The following is a 20,116-nucleotide window of genomic DNA, read 5'->3' as shown; positions in this document are numbered from 1 at the left end:
GGAGGAGTCCACCTAGAATCCTTCTTTTTGTAGTGTTAGTAGGAAGGTCTCTGTGGATTAGTATGTTGTTCAGAGGTGTGTTGGAAATATTCCACACAAGAGGTCCACTTCCTGGACACTACGGTGCTAATCTATATTGGCACCAGAGGATGAAGGAGAACTGGCTTCTCTACAGGGAGCAGGCTGGCTGCTGGCCACCTCGAGCAGCAGACAGTGCTCCACTCCCAACTCCAGGTCCCCCGACCACTGCAGGCAAGAACCAGCGCATTGGACTGGCAACAGGAGGTAAGGACTAGACTCCAATGGCTGAGGAGGATGAGCTATCTGTCCCCACAACAGGGAGACTCATGGCCACTGCACCCAAGATGAGAAGGTAGAGGATAGTGGTGATTGGTGACTCCCTTTCTCTGGGGGATAGAGGTATCCATCTCCTGACCTGACATGATGTTCGAGGAGCTGTGCTGCCTGCCTGGAGCCCACTTCTGAGACATTACTGAAATGTTTCCAAGGCTCATTCTTCCCTCTGACCACTACCCCATGCGGCTCATCCTCCTATACACTAATGACACTGCCAGGCATGATCCTGAGCAAATCAGCAGTAACTACAGGACTCTGGGAGTGAGGGTGAAAGATCAGAAGCACAGGTCGTGTTCTCATTCATCCTCCTGGTTGAGGGTAAGGGCCCAGACAGGGACACATGCATTCTGCAGATGAGTGCATGGCTGTGCAGATGGTATCGATGGAAGGGCTTCAGCTTCCTCAACCATGAGATGCTGTTCTGTGAAAAGGTCTCCTAGGAAATAATTTGGTCTACCTGGCCATAAAGGAGAACAGCATCTTCACATACTGACCCCTCAGTCTTGTGAGGAGGGCTTTAAACTAGATGTAAGGAGGGTAAGATGACAAACGCCCACAGATAAGCATAAGAAACAGTGACATTAGGAGACACTAGATGTTGCGGGGGAAGCATGAAAAATTACAATAGGGTCATAAGAACATAAGAATGGCCATACTGGATAAGACCAATGGTCCATCTAGCCTAGTATTGTTTCTTCCAACAGTAGCCCATGCCAAATGCTTCAGAGGGAATGAACAAAACTGGGAAAATCTTGAGTCTAGTCCCAGCTTCTGGCAGTCAGGTTTAGGGATCCCCGGAGCATGGGGTTGTGTCCCTGACCTTCTTGGCTAATTGCCATTGATGGACTGAACCTCCATGAACTTAACTAATTCTATTTTGAGCCCAGTTATACTTTTTGCCTTCACAGCATCATCTGGCAACGAGTTCACTGGTTGACTGTGCATTCTGTGGACATAAGTACATAAGAAGTACTTCCTTATGTTTGTTTTAAACCAACTGCCTATTAATTTAATTGAGTAACCCCTGCTTCATGTGTTATGTGAAGGGGTACATAACACTTTCTTATTTACTTTCTCCATACCATAAATGATTTTATAGACTTCTATCATATCTCCTTTCTTTTCTAAGATGAATAGTCCCAGTGTTTTTAATCTTTCCCCATATAGAAGCTGTTCCATATCCCTAATACCTTCTACAATTCTAATATATCTTTTTTGAGATGAGGCAACCAGAGCCGCACACAGTATTCAAGGTTTCGGCATACCGTGGATTTATATAGCGGCATTATGATCATTTTTGTCTTATTATCTATTCCTTTCCTAATGGTTCCTAACATTCTGTTAGCTTTTTTGACTGCTGCTGCACATTGAGCAGATGTTTTCAGAACACTATCCATGATGACTCCAAAATCTCTTTCCTGAGTGATAACAGCTAATTTGGACCCATAATTTTGTATGGATAGTTAAGATTATTTTTTCCAAAGTGCAATACTTTGCATTTGTCAACATTAATTTTCATCTGCCATTTTGTTGCTCATGAGAGGACCTTCCCTCTAATCCCACGACTGCTTATTATTCCTTAAGAGCCTTTGGTATGGGACCTTGTCAAAGACATTGTGAAAGTCCAGGTACACAATATCAACTGGATCACCCTTGTCCATCTGCTTGCTGAATTCTACTAGATTTGTGAGGCATGATTTTCCTTCAAAAAAGCTGTGTTGATGCTTCCCCTACAAATCGTGTTCATTTATCTGTCTGGTAATTCTGTTCTTTACTATAGTTTCAACCAGTTTTGCCTGGTACTGTAGTTCAGCTTACTGGCCTGTAATTAGAAAATGAGTACTTGTGGCACCTTAGAGACTAACCAATTTATTTGAGCATGAGCTTTCGTGAGCTACAGCTGCTGTAGCTCACGAAAGCTTATGCTCAAATAAATTGATTAGTCTCTAAGGTGCCACAAGTACTCCTTTTCTTTTTAGTACCTTGATCATCCATCAGTCATAGGAGCAACAAGAGAGAATTCAGTGGGTAAATCTGCTCAACATCTTAGATATCTATACACAAATGCAGGGAGTATGAGGAACAAACAGGAAGAGATGGAAGTATTAGCACATAAAATGGATTATGATTTAATTGGCACCACAGATATTTGGTGAGATAAATCTCATGACTTAAATATTGGTAGAGAGGGGTACAGCTTGTTCAGGAATGACAGGCAATGAAAAAAGAAAGGAGGTGCTGCATTATACACCAATAATATATCCACTTGATCTGAGGTCCAGAAAGAGATGAGACTAGTTGAAAGTGGCTAAAGATAAAATGGGGAAAATATGTATTATATTATCATAGAGATCTATTCTAGAATACGAAATTAGGAAAAGGAGGTAGATGAGGCATTTCTAGAATAAATAACACAATATCCAAAGCACAAGACCTGGTGTAATGGGGGATTTTACATTTTAGACTTGACTCTGACTAACAGTAAGATACTAGTTGTGAATCTGAAGACAGAAGTCAATTGGGGGTGAAAGTGATCATGAACTGATAGACTTCTTGATTCTAAGGAAAGAAAGAAGTGAGAGCAGCAGACTAAGGATGATGAATTGCAAAAAAACAGACTTTAAGAAACTCAGAGAACTGGTAGATAGAGTGGTAGACTGGTGGGTCCCATGGGAAGAAAATCTAAAGAACAAAGGAGTTCAGGAGGACTGGCAGTTTCTCACAGAGACAATATTAAAGGCACAACTTCAGATTATTTTAATACAAAGAAAAGAGAGGAAGAACAGGAAGACACCATTATCACTCCAACAGAAGCCCTCTAATGACCTGAAAATCAAAAGAGAATCATACGAAAAGTGGAAACATGGCCAAATTGTAAAGGAGAAGTACGGAAGAATAGCACATGCATGTAGGGACAAAATCAGAAAGGCTAAGACACATAATGAGTTACACTAGCAAGGGACATAAAAATCAATAAGAAGAGGCTATTTAAATACATTAGAAGCAAGAAAAACACAAAGGAAAACATAGGTTCTCTACTTAGCAGGGAAGGAGAACTATCAACTGAACATCAAGAAGCCTGAGGTGTTTAATGTCTATTTTGCTTCAGTCTTCACTTAAATGGTGACAAGATGCTCAACACAATTACTATTAACAAGGGGGAGGAATGTAAGCCAAAATAGGGAAAGATGAGGTTAAAGAATATTTAGATAAATTAGATGTATTCAAGTCGGCAGGTCCTGATGAAAGTCATCCTAGGGTGCTTAAGGAACTAGCTGAAGCAATCTTAGAACCATTAGCAACTATCAGATTGAATATGAGTCAAAAATACGATGCAGTTGCAAAAGAGGGTAATATCATTCTGGGGTTTATTAATTGAAGTGTCATATGTAAAATACAGGAAGCAATTATCCTGCTCTACTCAGCACTGGTAAGGCGTCAGCTGGAGTAGTGTGTCCAATTCTGGGTGCTACACTTTAAGAAAGATGTAGAATAACTGGAAAGAGTCCAAAGGAGAGCAACAAAAATGATAAAACGTTTAAAAAACCTGACCTGTGAGGAGAGGTTAAAAAACAGGGCATGTTGAATCTTGAGAAAAGAAGACTGAGGGGGGAGCTGATAACAGTCTTCATATATGTTAGGTCTGTTATACGGAGGACTGTGATCAATTGTTCTCTATGGTCACTGATGGTAGGACAAGAAGTAATGGGCTTAATCTGCAGCAAGGGACATTTAGGTTAGATATGAGCAAAAACTTTCTAATTATAAGGGTAATTAAATTCTGGGATAGGATTCCCAGGGAAGCTGTAGAATCCCCACCACTGGAGGTTTCTAAGAACAGGTTTGACAAATACCTGTCAGGGATCGTTTAGGTTTACCTGGTTCTGCCTCAGCGCTGGGGGATGGATTAGATGACCTCTAAAGGTCCCTTCCAACCCTTCATTTCTATGATTTTTAGAACTTAGCCCATTTTTACTTGTAAGGGTAGATCTACACAGCAGCTGGGAGATTTCTTTCTAGTGTTGGTAGACAGATATATACTAGCTCTCCTCCAGCTAGCATGCTAAAAATAGCAGAATGGCCATGGTGGCATATGCAACAGCTTGCACTAGACACCCAAGTATGTACAGAGGGGGTTGGGCACGTTTGTATTTGGGTGGCTAGCCTGAGCTGCCATCCATGCTGCTGCAGCCATGCTGCTATTTTTAACATGCTTGCTCAAGTACAGCTAGCGCATGTCTGTCTCTCCATGGTGAGAAGCACACTCCCAGCTGCTGTGTAGACATAACTGAAGAGTCTCCCTGAATGTTATGGCTTTTTGCTTTGTCACCCAGCATTTATTAAATGCTGCAGATCAGAATCCTCCTAATTATTTCCACATATTCCTATTATATCTTTCGCTATAGTTATAGTGAAGGCTGCAAAATGGTCTTGGTTCTATGCAAATCTATCAGGTAATAAACACAAACTATATTATTTCATGGGGGGGGAAATAAAAAGCTCAAGATCAATGAAGCATTAAGGTTGAGAAATCACTCCCTCGCTCAAATCACAGATAAAGTTGAAAATTCAGCCCTAATTTTGTCTCCTTGTGCTTATGCCTGATTTCTTTGTATAATAAATGAATTGTCAAATAATATGGTATAATATAGTCAAATAATAGAAAACAAAATGGAATTTCTTATAAAAAGCTTGCGTATGGTGAGCTACAGCACAGTATGTACAGTCTTCAAATGGTCCGATTTTAAGACTCATTGAAATCCATACAAGTCACATTTGAACAAAACTAGTTCCATCATTTATGCATTATTCACACAAACAGCATTTCTAACAGGATTATACAGAATGTACTTTAGTTTGTTGGCTTGCTTATTACATGAAAAGAAAAGCAGAGGAAATGTTCCCCAAGCTTTGAAAAAAAAATGTACCTCACCTCTGTGCTGAGACCAAGTCTGGCAAGTTATCAGTGGAAAATGAAAAATGTGTTTAAGTTATGTACAAATGAATGTAATTGTTATCATGGAAATATCGATTCAATCTATCAGTAATATGCACAAACACTATAACAACATGAGATATGCCCAAAGAGAAAAGACTGTTCACAATATTTATGTTCATATACACAATATTTGAAAACTCCTCTTAGGTAAAACTAAACATCACAGATAACAGAAATGTTATCAGTTTTTGTGACTTAGGAGATATAGGTAATTTCTACGGCTTTTACTCTATTCTCTATAGCTTTTCATAAGAATTTGTTTTGCTGTGTTTTGTTTTAGCTGCTTTATTTAAAAAAAAACACCTTTAAAAAAGAGCCAGTATTATAGAGGACAAACACAGAACTCACTAAGTGAAATGGTCTGGGATGCCCCAAAGTACAGTATGTACATTGTACAATATGGGAATCTCTCTCAAACTAGTAAAATCTGTCAAAATAGGATAAACTTTATAGATGTACCCACTGTAGATGAACACACGTTGGAGAAGAGGCTCAGCATGCTGCATCACAGAGAAAGGCTCCCTTTGATTGCTGTTCAGAAGAGAGGCCACACAAGTCAGTGCCTAGATGTGATCCCAAAAGTATTGTGTATCATAGAAAATTTATCTGTTCCAGAGTATCACCATCCCTGTTACTGCCCTTCAAATCTGCACACTGGGTTAAATAAACCAGCTTAACACTATCTTGTCTCTCAAGTTACCGGTAATTTCCTGAGATGCTCACATTTAGAGCATACATGTATCACACGTCATAATCTATCAGCATGATGAAGTGAAACCACGAAGCACTGATCTCCAGTATTTAGGTTCTGGATGAGTGAATATGATTAAATGGCTGATTGGGTTTTTCAAGTGTTAGCAACAGAACAAGACAAAACAATGAACCAAATCTGTATGTTAGTCTGATTAGTACACAACTGCCAACATACACATTCATTATAGGTGGGGCTATTAGCGCTGTCTGTCATTAAGGTTGCCTGGCACTTTCATTATACCACCCTATTTTCAGTTGCTTATAACTTTACCAAACTTTAAGTCTGGGCTGAAATTTTACATGCCAGTTGTGTGACACAGACCAATTTATTTATTTATTTAATTTCTGCCAAAACAGTTAAGCCGTTTACAATAACAAGGACAGGAAAAAATACACTGTTTAGACCGTGTTAAAAAATTCTTAAGACCTTTTCTTTGAAATATTCTATCACTCTCATTGCTTTGTAGCAGGGACTTGAAATTTGGCAGAGGGTGGCCTTTTGTATTTGGAATGTGCCTTTGCTGTCCACATGAAAATACATCCAAATTTAGCCAAATTACAAGCCTTTGAAAAATTGCAGTCTGCACATGCTCAAGCCTCTCACAGCTCCTAGTGCTCACCAGAATGAAGGAATGGGGGCAAATGGGGAAGAGAGACAGATCTAACAAGGAGCTGGGGTATGGGAAGAGAACTGGGACTAGGTGAAGAGACTGGGACAAAGAGGGAGTGGGGAGGGAGACTGAGACTGGCTCAGGAGCCTGTGGGGGAGACTGGAAATAGAAGACAATGGGAAGAAGAGACAGATTAGACAAGGGGCCTAGACAGTGGAACTCAGAGTAGCTGGCCCGGAGACCAGGTGTTTTGCAAGGTAAGAGACTCGTTGTGGGGTGGAAAGGAAGAATAGGACTCAGCGAGCCTGGGGTGGGAGAATAGGCTGGGCAAGGAGCCTGGAACTTAGACCATAAGCCTGAGGAGTAGAGACTGTGACTGGGTAGACAAGGAGCGTAGGGTGGGGACGAGACAGAACTTGGACAGGGACATGGTAGAATGCATCAAGCTTGAGGGAAATGGACACAGAGAAAAGTCTCTGCCCACTTGACCATACACCACTCCAGAGCCTAGAATGGAATTCAGGATTCCTGAATCTCACTATTCTTCTGTCAATAAGCGAACCCATCGGCAAAATGTGTATCTCATTCCCATCTCGTGCTGGTGGAGGATGGCAACCTCCTATTGCTATCAGCTAGTCCATTAGCTCAACCGGCAGAGGTCTGTGTGGTGGATCTAAAGGATCCAACCCTGTTGATGAACCACGTGGGTATCAATGTGAAGAGACACAATGAAATTTCTGGGGGGTTTTAGTTTGCCTGTTTAAAATAACACACAATAATACATTAAAATAACATTATTAAGATTGTAAAGTCAAGTACTCAGAATTAGGAAATGTAAGAATGGAAGTTGCCTGCACAACCCTCATTTGACGCCCTTGTGCAAAGATATCATGACATCGTTTTTAATTATGTGATCACTTATTTTTTCCACAAGATCTCTGCTTCATTCAGTGCACAGAATGGACCAACTCTGGGAATGAAGCAGGGTTGTACAGTAAAAGAGACTGTTGTCTATAGATGCCTGTTTCATTTGTTGTATTGCACTGACGAAGAGCTCTGTGTAGCTCAAAAGCTTGTCTCTTGCTCCAAGAGAAGCTGCCAATAAAAGATATTACATCACTCACCTGGTCTCTCATTTGTTTCAGCTGTGTAGTGAATGAGGCGGGGGACTGCAGGAGGAGAAAGCAAGGTCTCACAATTAAGACAGTTGATTGCTGCCCTGGAGAACTGGATTCTGTCCCTGCCTCCGCCACTGAGTTCCTATGTGATGCTAGGCAAGTTACCAAACTTTTCAGGGATGGCCACTAATTGCGTTCCTTATTTTCTGGGTGCCCAGCTGAAGACTCTGGGGCTTGATTTGCAGACAAACTGAGCACTTACAGTCAATCAGACCAATGCTGTGAATATACAAAGTGCTATAAAATGCTAAGTACTCAATCAGGTCCTAGATGTGTCAAACTGGACACTCAAAATTAGTGGATACTTTTGACCTTGATTTCTCTGTGACTCAGCTCCCCATCTGTTCAATGAGGATAATAATACCCCTCACCTCACAGGGACTTTGTGAAGATCAATGAATCAATATTTGTGAAGCACTCAGATACTGTAATGCTGAGTATCACAGAAAAGCCCATGAGGAAATTAATAATTCTGTCTTCATAGCAGGCTTTGAATATCTTGTAAATAAGGCCTAAGGCCACATATTGAACAATGAGGAAAAAACAAAATACTGAATAGCTGCTTCTTAACTGGGCACCATCCATCCTGGACACAGAACGAGGCAGAAGTCCTCTTGCAAAAACAGTATGTGGTCATGTAAGTAAAGCCTATATCATAATATATATGTACAAGAGGGCAGAAGGTTGCACTGGCAATCTTAATTCCAGCATGTCCTAACTTTTGAGTGCTTGACTTTGCAATCTTAATAATGTTCTTTTAATATAGATTTTCGGCCCGGAATACATACATACAAGTCAACCACAAGTTATTTGGCACAATGCAAGGAGGTCAGATTACATTATCAGAATGACCTTTTCAGCCTTTAAAATCCATGAATATCAGAATTTAAACTGTACTAAAGTCACGTGTTCCTCCCCAGAATTCTATAGTTGTACTTCTATAGCCTATGTGTTGGTATTGGCTATTATGGTTGTACTCAAACACTAGAGTGTTGGGCAAGGTAGAAGAATCTGGATAGATACCCATTTGGTGTCCTACCTTTGGGAGGTTTCAGTTTTATTCCCAGTTATCGCGTCACACAACAAAACACCAAAAACGGGCACACTTGATACTCTAAGAGAAAACAAGATTCAGGAAGCATGAAACCTAAACTACCAACTCACCTAAGAGAGGTGATACCTCCAGAACAAGGTTTAGGAACACTGGGAAACAACAATGGTATGGAATCATGGAAGGATGTGCAAAGGGAGAGGAGGACAAAGCAAAAGAGAAGAACATCCAGGCGAAGAAAAAGACCAGGTGGCAAGGAATCTTTAAAGAGAAGGACATAAATGATGGTAAAGAGAAATAAAATGAAGAAGAAAAAGATATTATGAATAGCTTTTTTCTATAGAATTTAAAGACAGCTAAAATTTCCTACTGTTACTTTTTTATATAAGCAATTTCTTCAGCTGCCATAGGGATGATGTTCAATCACCAGTGGAAGATATGGTATCCACCAGATAATCTCACTCTTAACATGTGGCCCATATCATGAAAATGTTACACAACCCCTGGTCTAGAGTATTATTATATGAGATGCATAGACATGGTCATCCCCTTTTATTTCCTTCACATTTAAGGGCATCCAGTGGTTTAATGGCAGGAAATCCCCTCAGCCGCTTCTTTGGTATTATCTCAAATGTAAGAATGCTGAATAAATAGGCACAGATAAATCACACTGTCTATGTCAGAAGAATCCAGGAAGACGGTGTTTGTGATAATCCAATGGCTCAAATCACAGAATCAGACTGTCCTTCCTATTACACCAGGGGCAGCTTTAGCATGGGCTCATGGGTTCAGCTGCACCCACAGAAACCATCCCGCAGACAAACTTGAGTGGCACTGTGACCCCATGCACCAGATCAACAACCCCCAGAGCAGAAAACCATGCTCAGCTCCATGAGACAGGAGCTACCACTGCAGGGCAAGTGAAGGGCAGGCTTGCTCTTCAGTATCCCTCTCCCTTTGCTGGGAGCTGCCCCTCTTCCCCAGGACAGTATTAGGGTTGCAATGCCAGGGCAGAGGATGTTGCTGTGGGTGGTCAATGCCCCATAGGCAGTTTAGTATAATGCGCCCATTGAATTGGGAGGCTACATCCACCCCTGCTTTACACTCTCAGCTGACCTAGTAAGTTTTACATTTTTTAAAAATTGTATTTGGATTTTCTTTGATAAGATTCCTTTTCTATAAGTTCAGTTGATGATGGCTGAAGAACTGTAATTCTAGGAGAAAGGTCATCGCTACAGTTCACATTGTGGTGGAATCCATCCCCCCATACCCCTTTTTTTTATGCCAGGCCTCCTGGTATTACCACCCACCTGACTCCAATCCATACTACACCAGTCCAACAATCAATCACCAGAGGCTGTGGACACCCATAATTAGATTTTAAAATCATAACTATAGTCATTTTACGTCTGCTTGCATAATTACATCAGCATGTTAATATCATTTTAATGGTCTCTAATGATGTAATAAGAAATAATGGAATTTATCTGACAGCGACATAACCATTAACAAAACATATTAAGCATAACTAGTACTTCCATAAAAATTCAGGCTGTATCTGAAAGTGACAGCTAACATGTTGGATCCTTTTTGCAATGTTGAAACATTTCTGATTATGTATTCCCCAAATAAATCCCCACTCATCCGCTTCACAGGGAAAGCAAAGTTTATGTCAATGTAACTTGAAAACAAAACAAGTGTTGCAGTGAATTGTGCACTCTAGGAGCCAAGCTGAGGCTATACTGAGGATCCCAGGTCATCAGTTAAACTTGCCATGTTGGTGAAAGAGAGAAGATAAGATAAGCTGATTACCACCTTGCATCAACTAATCAATAACATGGGAATAGGCTGCAAAGGCAACTGTTCACTCAACCAAATTCCAGAACAGTGGGAAAAGCTAAAATATAGGCACATACTATAAATATTCAGTGGCAAAACTGACCACAAAACAATAAGATCGCCTCTGTGAAATAATCCTTTCAAAATTACTACAACACAGAAAAATGTACGTGAAACAATTGAGAGTTCTAGATTATAGGTCCCTTAGAAGAATTGATTGTTTAAATTTGCTATGGTGCACGTCTCAGAAATCATTCTTATTAAACATGCTGCTTTTGCATGGTCTTTGAAATTAACCCTGTAGTTTTCATTAGTAAAACTTATGTTTGCCCAAAAAAGTTGACAAAAAGTTTAAGGATCTCTGACACAGGAAATAGTGCTGTCACCATCATACCATATACTATGTTGGGGACGGAGAAGAGAGAGAGAAAATTTCATTTCCTAGTCTTATTCACATGTTGTGTTGCCACGTCAGTCTCTGAATTAGCCAAATATGTCACGCTCCTCCCTACTTCCTCTTTGTTTCTATCTCCTTCAACTGACCTCAGACTTACTGAATGGTTTCCCCACCCAGTTACATACTCCATTCTTTTAAAAAGTTGCTAACTGCCTGGGGAGAGGGGGAATGGGCGCAAGCATCAAACCCAGGCCCAGAACTCCACAGGAAGCGCTCAGACCATGGGCAACACACCGCAGCTTACCTCAACCAGAGGAGAAGAGGCTCACGAAGCTCTAGCTCACAAAGAACCCAGCCCATGAAGCTCCTGATTGGGGCTGAATATGAGCTGCTAATGTGACTCTCTGGCCAACAGAGCTAATGCAATCATGGGACACATAAACAGGGGAATCTTTAGTAGGAGTAGAGAATGGATTTTACCTCCATATTTGGCAAAGTGTGACCACTGCTGGAATGCTGTAACCAGTTCTTGTGCCCACAACTGAAGAAGGATGTTGATAAATTGGAAAGGGTTCAGAGAAGAGCCATGAACATGATAAAAGATTAAAAATCATGCCTTATAATTATAGACTCAAGGAGTTCGATCTATTTAGTTTAACAAAAAAAAAAAAAAAGGTTAAGGGGCGACTTGACCACACTCTGTAAGTATCTATATGGACAACAAATATTTAATAATGGGCTCTTCAATCTAGCAGAAAAAGATATAAAATGATCCAATGGCTGGAAGTTGAAACTAAATCAATTCAGACTGGAAAGGAGGCATACATTTTTGAGAGTGAGGGCAATTAACCATAGGAACCATAGGTGGGATTCTCCACCACTGGCAATTTTTAGATCAAGATCGAATATTTTTTAAAGATATACTCTTGATTCAAAAGAATTATTTTGGGGGAAGTTCTATGGCCTGTGTTATACTGGAGGTCAAACTAGATAATCGCAGTGCTCCCTTCTAGCCTTGGAAGCTATGAATCTTCTCTTGGCATGTGCTAGAATAACCACAGTGATTAAACGAGATATATGGCGATGTAGGGTAAATTAGCTGGCCATTGAGCTACATTTACCTCCTGTAAGTCAAAGGTATAGCACTGGAAAACTAATGACATTTACTGGTACCATCACATATAGACAGAGTGAGGGCAACTGCAGGAAAGATTGAGGAGAGTACAGCAGTGCAGCAACACAATTAAGGGGCTAAAAGCAGTCAGTCCCTGAGTCCCACTACAAATAAGCACCTACCATATCCTTCCAGACGTAAAGCCTGTGGCTTGAAGCTTTAGAGAGAAGGGAGCTCAATATTGTCATCTGCTGGTGAAATGGGAGAAGAACGGCCCACAACAACTTAAGATCTGCAGATAGGAAGGGGCTTCACTGGTGAGGGAGATCTCTGCCAGCATCAGTTAGAGGGCAAGGAGAATTGACTGAATGGGTCAGGCTTCATTTGCATATTATGTGATGGCCTGGTGCATTCTGAATAAAATGCAGTTTAGTTTTGCCTTTAGGAGCAATTAAATGCAATTGACTTTGTTGGGAAATACAAGGACAAGATACTGAATGTGCCTGAGGTCATCCTGACCGAGATTGCGGTCAGGCGAAGTTGAGTAACGGAGCATGGACAGAGGTAAGGGAAAAAGAGAGGGAAAAGGCTCCTGACAGCTGCTGGAAGTGCTTCTCTGCCGGTGAGGACTCTGTCAAGTGTCCCAGACACCACTGATCTCATCCTGAGAGTTGAGCTGAGACTGCTGAACAGCGCATTGTCTAGGCAGCTTCAAGGCAGTAGTGGCAGCTTGGTGGCAACAGATGATGCAGAGCATCAGTGGCAGTAGCACCTCTGAGGTGATGGATGGCACAGAGCAGTGGAAGAGGTAGGCAGCTTGGACTGAAACCATAGACAGAGCAGCAGTCTATCCATGGGACTCTGGTGTGGGCCTCCCTACCCAGCAATTAAAGCTGAAATCACTCCAGCTGAGTTAGGGAGAGGAGCCCCCAGAGCTGCCCAGGCAGCAGCAACCTGTTAGATAGAGTCCTTGGAGTTCTCCAGTCCAGGTTAGCTAACTGTGAGCAGGGTGCTGAGGTGCTAGGAAGTGGCCAGAACACATTAGTCATTCATAATGGCCAAAGAAGGACCAAGGTGAGTACTACTTTTAAGACATCCTGGAAGGTGGGAGTCTTACATCATATAATTTGTTACTTGGTGGTTTTACCAACTCATTGTGTTGTCTACCTCCCCCTCTACACCTCCAAAGTTCTCTTTGTTATAACCTCTGGACTCAGCGCTTGCAAGAACTGCCCATAAGGGGCAGCCAGGGTAGTTTATGTAGGTTCCCAGATTTCTGGGTGGGGGCTTAAGCCAGTGTTAGTTAAGTCTTTAAGGAAATTTCTAGAAAATTAAACCTGGCCATTTCTGCTGCCAACAACACCTGGCAGAAGAATTAAAGAGACTATCAAAAAACTCCCAAATATCGTCTCCCATGTCAGAATTTCTCTGAAAGCTGCCAAACCCTCCCATGCGCTAACCTTTATGTCCTTATTAGCTCTCTATTAAATTCTGTTGAGTTCTATTTTTTTAAACTTTCTCTCATGGAGGAGCTATAGTTCCTGTGCAAACATTTCCACCTTAGAAAATTTAAGCAATATCTTCGTTGTACCAGATCTGTCAGGTCAACCTGTCCAATTTACCAGATGAACATGCATATAATTAGTCAGTGTGAAATGCAGAAAAGTAAAACAATGTTTAAACAAGGCTGGACCCCTGAAGGAGACATAATCTAGTGTTCCATGCACAAAACTCAAAGTCAGAAACCCCTGAGTTCTACTCTACCTCGGACACTACACCTCCCCTTCTATGAAATTGAGTATAATACCCCTTACAATACTTATCTTACATAGTTCTGGTGAAGTTAGTTAATGTTTATACAGCACTCTGAAGATTATAATTTTCCCTTTTACCTTATACTAGTGGTAATATGGAGATCTTTTGGACTGCATCAGATCATTTTTATTAAGTAGGCTATTGCTAACTGTACACAAAACTTGGCAAACAATGCCAGGATATTCTTCTCTTTCTCTCTCTCTTCCCCCCCCCCCCCAGTGATGAATTTTGATGATAAAAATTTAGGTATTCCCTTAAGAAAATATATATTAAAGAATAACAATGAAAAAACATATAAAATAGAAGGGATGAGCACCATATACATACTTGACATCGTCAAAGTCACTCATCTGCAGCTTCAGAAGATCTGCCACATCCTTTATTAACTTCAAACCCTTTTCCACATTCAGCGGGCTGTTGAAAGGAAAAAAGAAAATGCAGCATTATGAAAATGGAACTCATCAATACTTGAGAGGCAAAAAGTCCCCAAAGAGTTATCACCTTGGCTTGTCAGGGTCTGAAAATTACTGCTTACAGTATTCCTGTCACATAGTGATTGTGATATCAAGGGAATTGGGATCAGGTGCTTCTTCAGGCATGATGAATCACCTGAATTTTCCAGCAATAAGACAAACAATAAGGTGTAAATGGAATTGTTAGGAAGTGTAATGGGCCCATGATGCAGTGACCGTTTCATCTCAAGCCTCAATAAAAAATGTAATAAAGTAAAAAGAAAGAAAGAGTGAAAAGGCGAGACAAGGATGGAAACAAACAATGAAAGTCAAATTGCAGGGCTCTGTATCAAATGGACAAGGGAAAAGCATATTTTTAAATTCATTAGTTTTTTTTAATGAATCCTGACCCAGGGAAAGGATGCAAAAATATTATGGATTTGAAAGTAAACAATGGAGATAGGCACACAGAGGAGGAGAGGCTGATTAGATAGATGGAAGACACTTTGGTGTGCGTGTGCTGCTGACATAACCTGCCTTCAATCTTTCTAAATTTTCTCAATGCCACATTTACATTTTTTAATTTAGAAAACAAGTTGCAATCAAGCATATCACATGTGCAGTGTTATCATTTAAAAAAGCATTTAGCTACATGCAAAATGTTCATTTATAAAAAGTTGCAGGTTATTAGTTAAGAGTTTTTTAGGCTCTCTTATAACTCTAAAGATGTATTGCAAACATTACATTTTCTATCTGTGATGTACTGACAGCAATGTTCAGTAACTCCAACAGATACAACATTTTCAGACCTATCTGGATGGGGGCTTAAAAGTTTCTTGACACCTTAAATGACTGCTTATTGGAGCAGCTAGTCTTGGAACCTACAAGAGAAGAGGCAATTCTTGATTTAGTCCTAAGTGGAGCACAGAATATGGTCCAAGAGGTGAATATAGCTGGACTGCTTGGTAATAGAGACCATAATATATGGTAACTAAATTTAACATCCCTCTGGCGGGAAAAACACCACAGCAGCCCAACACTGTAACATTCCATTTAATTTCAGAAAGGGGAACAACACAAAAACGAGGAGGTTAGTTAAACAGAAATTTAAAAGGTACAGCACCAAGAGTGAAATCCCTACAAGCTGCATGGAAACTTTTTAAAGACACCATAACAGACGCTCAACTTAAATGTATACCCCAAATTAAAAAACATAGATGATAACAAAAAAAGTTCCACCGTGGCTAAACAACAAAGTAAAAGAATCAGTGAGAGGCAAAAAGGCATCCTTTAAAAAGTGGAAGTTAAATCCTAGTGATGAAAATAGAAGGAGCATAAATTCTGGCAAACTAAATGTAAAAATATAATTAGGAAGGCCAAAAAAGAATTTGAAGAACAGCTAGCCAAAGACTCAAAAAGTAATAGCAAAAAATTTGTTAAGTACATCAGAAGCAGGAAGCCTGCTAAACAACCAATGGGGCCACTGGACGATCGAGATGCTAAAGGAGCATTCAAGGACAATAAGGCCATTGTGGAGAAAATAAATGAATTCTTTGCATCGGTCTTCATGGCTGAGGATGTGAGGGAGAGTCCCAAACCTGAGCCATTCTTTTTAGGTGACAAATCTGATGAACTGTCTCAGATTGAGGTGTCATTAGAGGAGGTTGTAGAACAAATTGATAAACTAAACAGTAATAAGTCACCAGGACCAGATGCTATTCACCCAAGAGTTCTGAAGGAACTCAAATACAAAACTGCAGAACCACTAACTGTAGTCTGTAACCTATCATTTAAATCAGCTTCTGTACCAAATGACTGAAGGATAGCTAATGTAACGCCAATTTTTAAAAGGGCTCCAGAGGTGATCACAGCAATTACAGGCCAGTAAGCCTGTCTTCAGTACCAGGCAGATGGTTGAAACTATAGTAAACAACAAAACTGTCAGACACATAGATGAACTTAATTTGTTGGGGAAGAGTCAACATGGTATTTGTAAAGGAAAATCATGCCTCACCAATCTACTAGAATTCTTTGACGGGGTCAACAAGCATGTGGACAAGGGGGATACAGTGGATATAATGTACTTAGATTTTCAGAAAGCCTTTGACAAGGTCCCTCACCAAAAGCTCTTAAGCAAAGTGAGCTGTCATAGGATAAGAGGGAAAGTGCTCTCATAGCTTGGTAACTGGTTAAAAGATAGGAAACAAAGGGTAGGAATAAATGGTCAGTTTTCAGAATGGAGAGAGGTAAATAGCGGTGTCCCCCAGGTGTTTGTACTGGGTCCAGTCCCATTCAACATAGTCATAAATGATCTGGAAAAAGGGGTAAACAGTGAAATGGCAAAATTTGCAGATGATACAAAACTACTCAAGATAGTTAAGTCCCAGGCAGACTGCAAAGAGCTACAAAAGGATCTCTCAAAACTGGGTGACTGGGCAACAAAATGGCAGATGAAATTCAATGGTGATAAATGCAAAGTAATGCACATTGGAAAACATAATCCCAACTATACATATAAAATGATGGGGTCTAAATTGGCTGTTACCACTCAAGAAAGAGATCTTGGAGTCATTGTGGATCATTCTCTGAAAATATCCACTCAATGTGCAGCGGCAGTCAAAAAAACAAACAGAATGCTGGGAATCATTAAGGAAGGGATAGATAATGACAGAAAATATCATATTGCCGCTATATAAATCCATGGTGTGTCCACATCTAGAATACTGCGTGCAAATGTAGTCACCCCATCTCAAAAAAAATATATTGGAATAGGAAAAGGTTCAGAAAAGGGCAACAAAAATGATTAGGAGTATGGAATGGCTGCCATATGAGGAGAGATTAATAAAACTGGGACTTTTCAGCCTGGAAAAGAGACAACTAAGTGGGGATATGATAGAGGTCTATAAAATCATGACTGGTGTGGAGAAAGTAAATAACAAAATGTTATTTACTCCTTATAACACTAGGAGTCGCCAAATGAAATTAATAGGCAGCAGGTTTAAAACAAACAAAAGAAAGCCTTTTTTCACATAACGCACAGTCAACCTGTGGAACTCCTTATCAGAGGATGTTATGAAGATCCAAAACTATAACAGGGTTCAAAAAAGAACTAGATAAATTCATGGAGGATAGGTCCATCAATGGCTATTATCCAGAATGGATAGGGATGGTGTCTCTAGCCTCTGTTTGCCAGAAGCTGGGAATGGGCGACAGGGGACGGATCACTCTATAATTACCTGTTCTGTTCATTCCCTCTGGGGCACCTGGCATTGGCCACTGTCAGAAGACAGGATACTGGGCTAGATGTACCTTTGGTCTGACCCAGTATGGCTATTGTTATGTTCTTATGGATTTTGATTAAAGGGTGCTTTTCAACATTGTTAAACCCCAGTGTTCATATAATTAAACTTTAAAAGCATGAGTCAGCTCATTTATGCCAGTGTAAATCAGAAAGAATTCTAGTGAAGCCAATGCAGTAAAGTGAGAAGAGGATCAGGCCCTACATTTTTACTTCAAGACTTTGGAGGAAGAGGAGGGGGTGATAGAGGGAAAAAAGAAATCTCTTAAAGGTGATTTCTTTATGTAGGCCAAGAAGGAAAAAAAGAAAAAGAAAGATTTTCCAGGACCTACTTTATTTATTTTTTTTACTTATTTCAATGAAAGATTTCACCTGCAAGTTTTTATCAATCATCATCGTTTTATGTATTGTCTACTGGGCTGCAATGAGCACTTTTATTTATTTATTTTACTGTGTTTTGCCTACAGTGCCCTAGGATATGTCATTTAGACTTTGGTTAGGACAGAATTATTCAGCTTCTCTTCACATTCCTACAGTCCTAACCCAAAATGCTCAAGGGACATCCTGTCACACAGACAGAGGTACCACCTCAGGGTACCATATAAACTTAAGAGTTCGTCTACATGTAAAAGGCAGAGATGTTCCTGTGTAAAAGTAAAGAATATAAGCACTTCTGCGAGAAAAAAAAATACCATGGATTAGTCATAAAAAAAAACCCACCTTACATTTCAAGGATTGACAGCGGATAGAACTCTGATTATTTACAGATAACCATGAAAGTAGATTGTCATAGTGACTCAGGGGCTTATGTGTTAATTAGATCCTTTCCTTCCAAAGATGCTGGTTTAAATGTAGGGGGATGATTGGTGTCAGGAGGTAGATTTTTACTATAATAGCAAGTACACACAGAAGTGCAAGGAAAGAGGACTGGAGAAGGGCAATACTTTAAAAAGGGGAACAAAGAGGATTCAGAGAATTATAGACCAATCAGCCTAACTTGGATACCTGGACAGATACTGGAACAAATTATTAAACAATCCATTTATAAGCACCGAGAGAATAATAGGATTATAAGGAATAGCCAGCATGGATTTGTCCAGAACAAATCATTCCAAACCAACCTACTTTCCTTCTTTCACAGAGTAACTGGCCTAGCGGCGGCGGGGTACATGTGATATATCTTGACTTTAGTAAGGCTTTTGATACAGTTCCCCACATGACATTCTCATAAGCAAACAAGAGAAATGTGGTCTAGATGAAATTGCTATAAGGTGGGTGCACAACTGGTTGAAAGACTATACTCAAATAGTTCACTGTCAAACTAGGAGGACGTATCTAGCGGGATCCCTCAGGGGTGAGTCTTGCATCCGGTACTATTCAATATTTTCATTAATGACTTCGATAATGGAGTGGAGAATGTGTTTATACAATCTGAAGATGACACCACGCTGGGAGGGGTTGAAAACACTTTGGAGGACAGGATTAGAATTCAAAACAACCTTGACAAATTGGAGTATTGGTCTGAATTCAGCAAGATGAAATTAAATAAAGACAAGTGCAAAGTACTTCACTTAGGAAGGAACAATCAAATGCACAACTACAAACTGGGGAATAACTAGCTAGGTGGGAGTTACAGTGGATCACAAATTGAAAATGAGTCAACAATGTGATGCAGCTGCAAAAATGCTAACATTATTCTGGGGTGTATTAACAAGAAGTGTTGTATGATAGGGTATGTCTACACTACGAAATTAGGTCGAATTTATAGAAGTCGTTTTTTTAGAAATCGTTTTTATATATTCGAGTGTGTGTCCCCACAGAAAATGCTCTAAGTGCATTAAGTGCATTAACTCGGCGGAGTGCTTCCACAGTACCGAGGCAAGTGTTGACTTCCGGAGTGTTGCACTGTGGGTAGCTATCCCACAGTTCCCGCAGTCTCCGCTGCCCACTGGAATTCTGGGTTGAGATCCCAATGCCTGATGGGGCTAAAACATTGTCGCGGGTGGTTCTGGGTACATATCGTCAGGCCCCCATTCCCTCCCTCCCTCCATGAAAGCAGCAGCAGACAATCGTTTCGCGCCTTTTTTCTTGAGTTACCTGTGCAGACGCCATACCACGGCAAGCATGGAGCCCGCTCAGGTAACCGTCACCGTATGTCTCCTGGGTGCTGGCAGACGTGGTACTGCATTGCTACACAGCAGCAGCAACCCCTTGCTTTGTGGCAGCAGATGATGCAGTAGGACTGGTAGCTG

General features: G+C 40.5%; 1 protein-coding gene across 1 annotated transcript in view; it reads right to left on the bottom strand.

The window, feature by feature from the left end:
- Window positions 1–20,116, bottom strand: part of PTPRN2 (protein tyrosine phosphatase receptor type N2) — a 1,032,194-nt gene that overhangs the window by 543,048 nt on the left and 469,030 nt on the right. Inside the window, exon 10 of the mRNA XM_077809485.1 lies at window positions 14,442–14,528. Coding sequence (XP_077665611.1) covers window positions 14,442–14,528 — 87 coding nt within the window. The remainder of the gene's footprint in view (window positions 1–14,441; window positions 14,529–20,116) is intronic.

This window comes from Eretmochelys imbricata, chromosome 2 (assembly GCF_965152235.1).
Source record: "Eretmochelys imbricata isolate rEreImb1 chromosome 2, rEreImb1.hap1, whole genome shotgun sequence".
Lineage (NCBI taxonomy): Eukaryota > Metazoa > Chordata > Testudines > Cheloniidae > Eretmochelys > Eretmochelys imbricata.
Note: the sequence above shows the minus strand (reverse complement) of the source record. Positions and strands in the feature narration are given on the sequence as shown.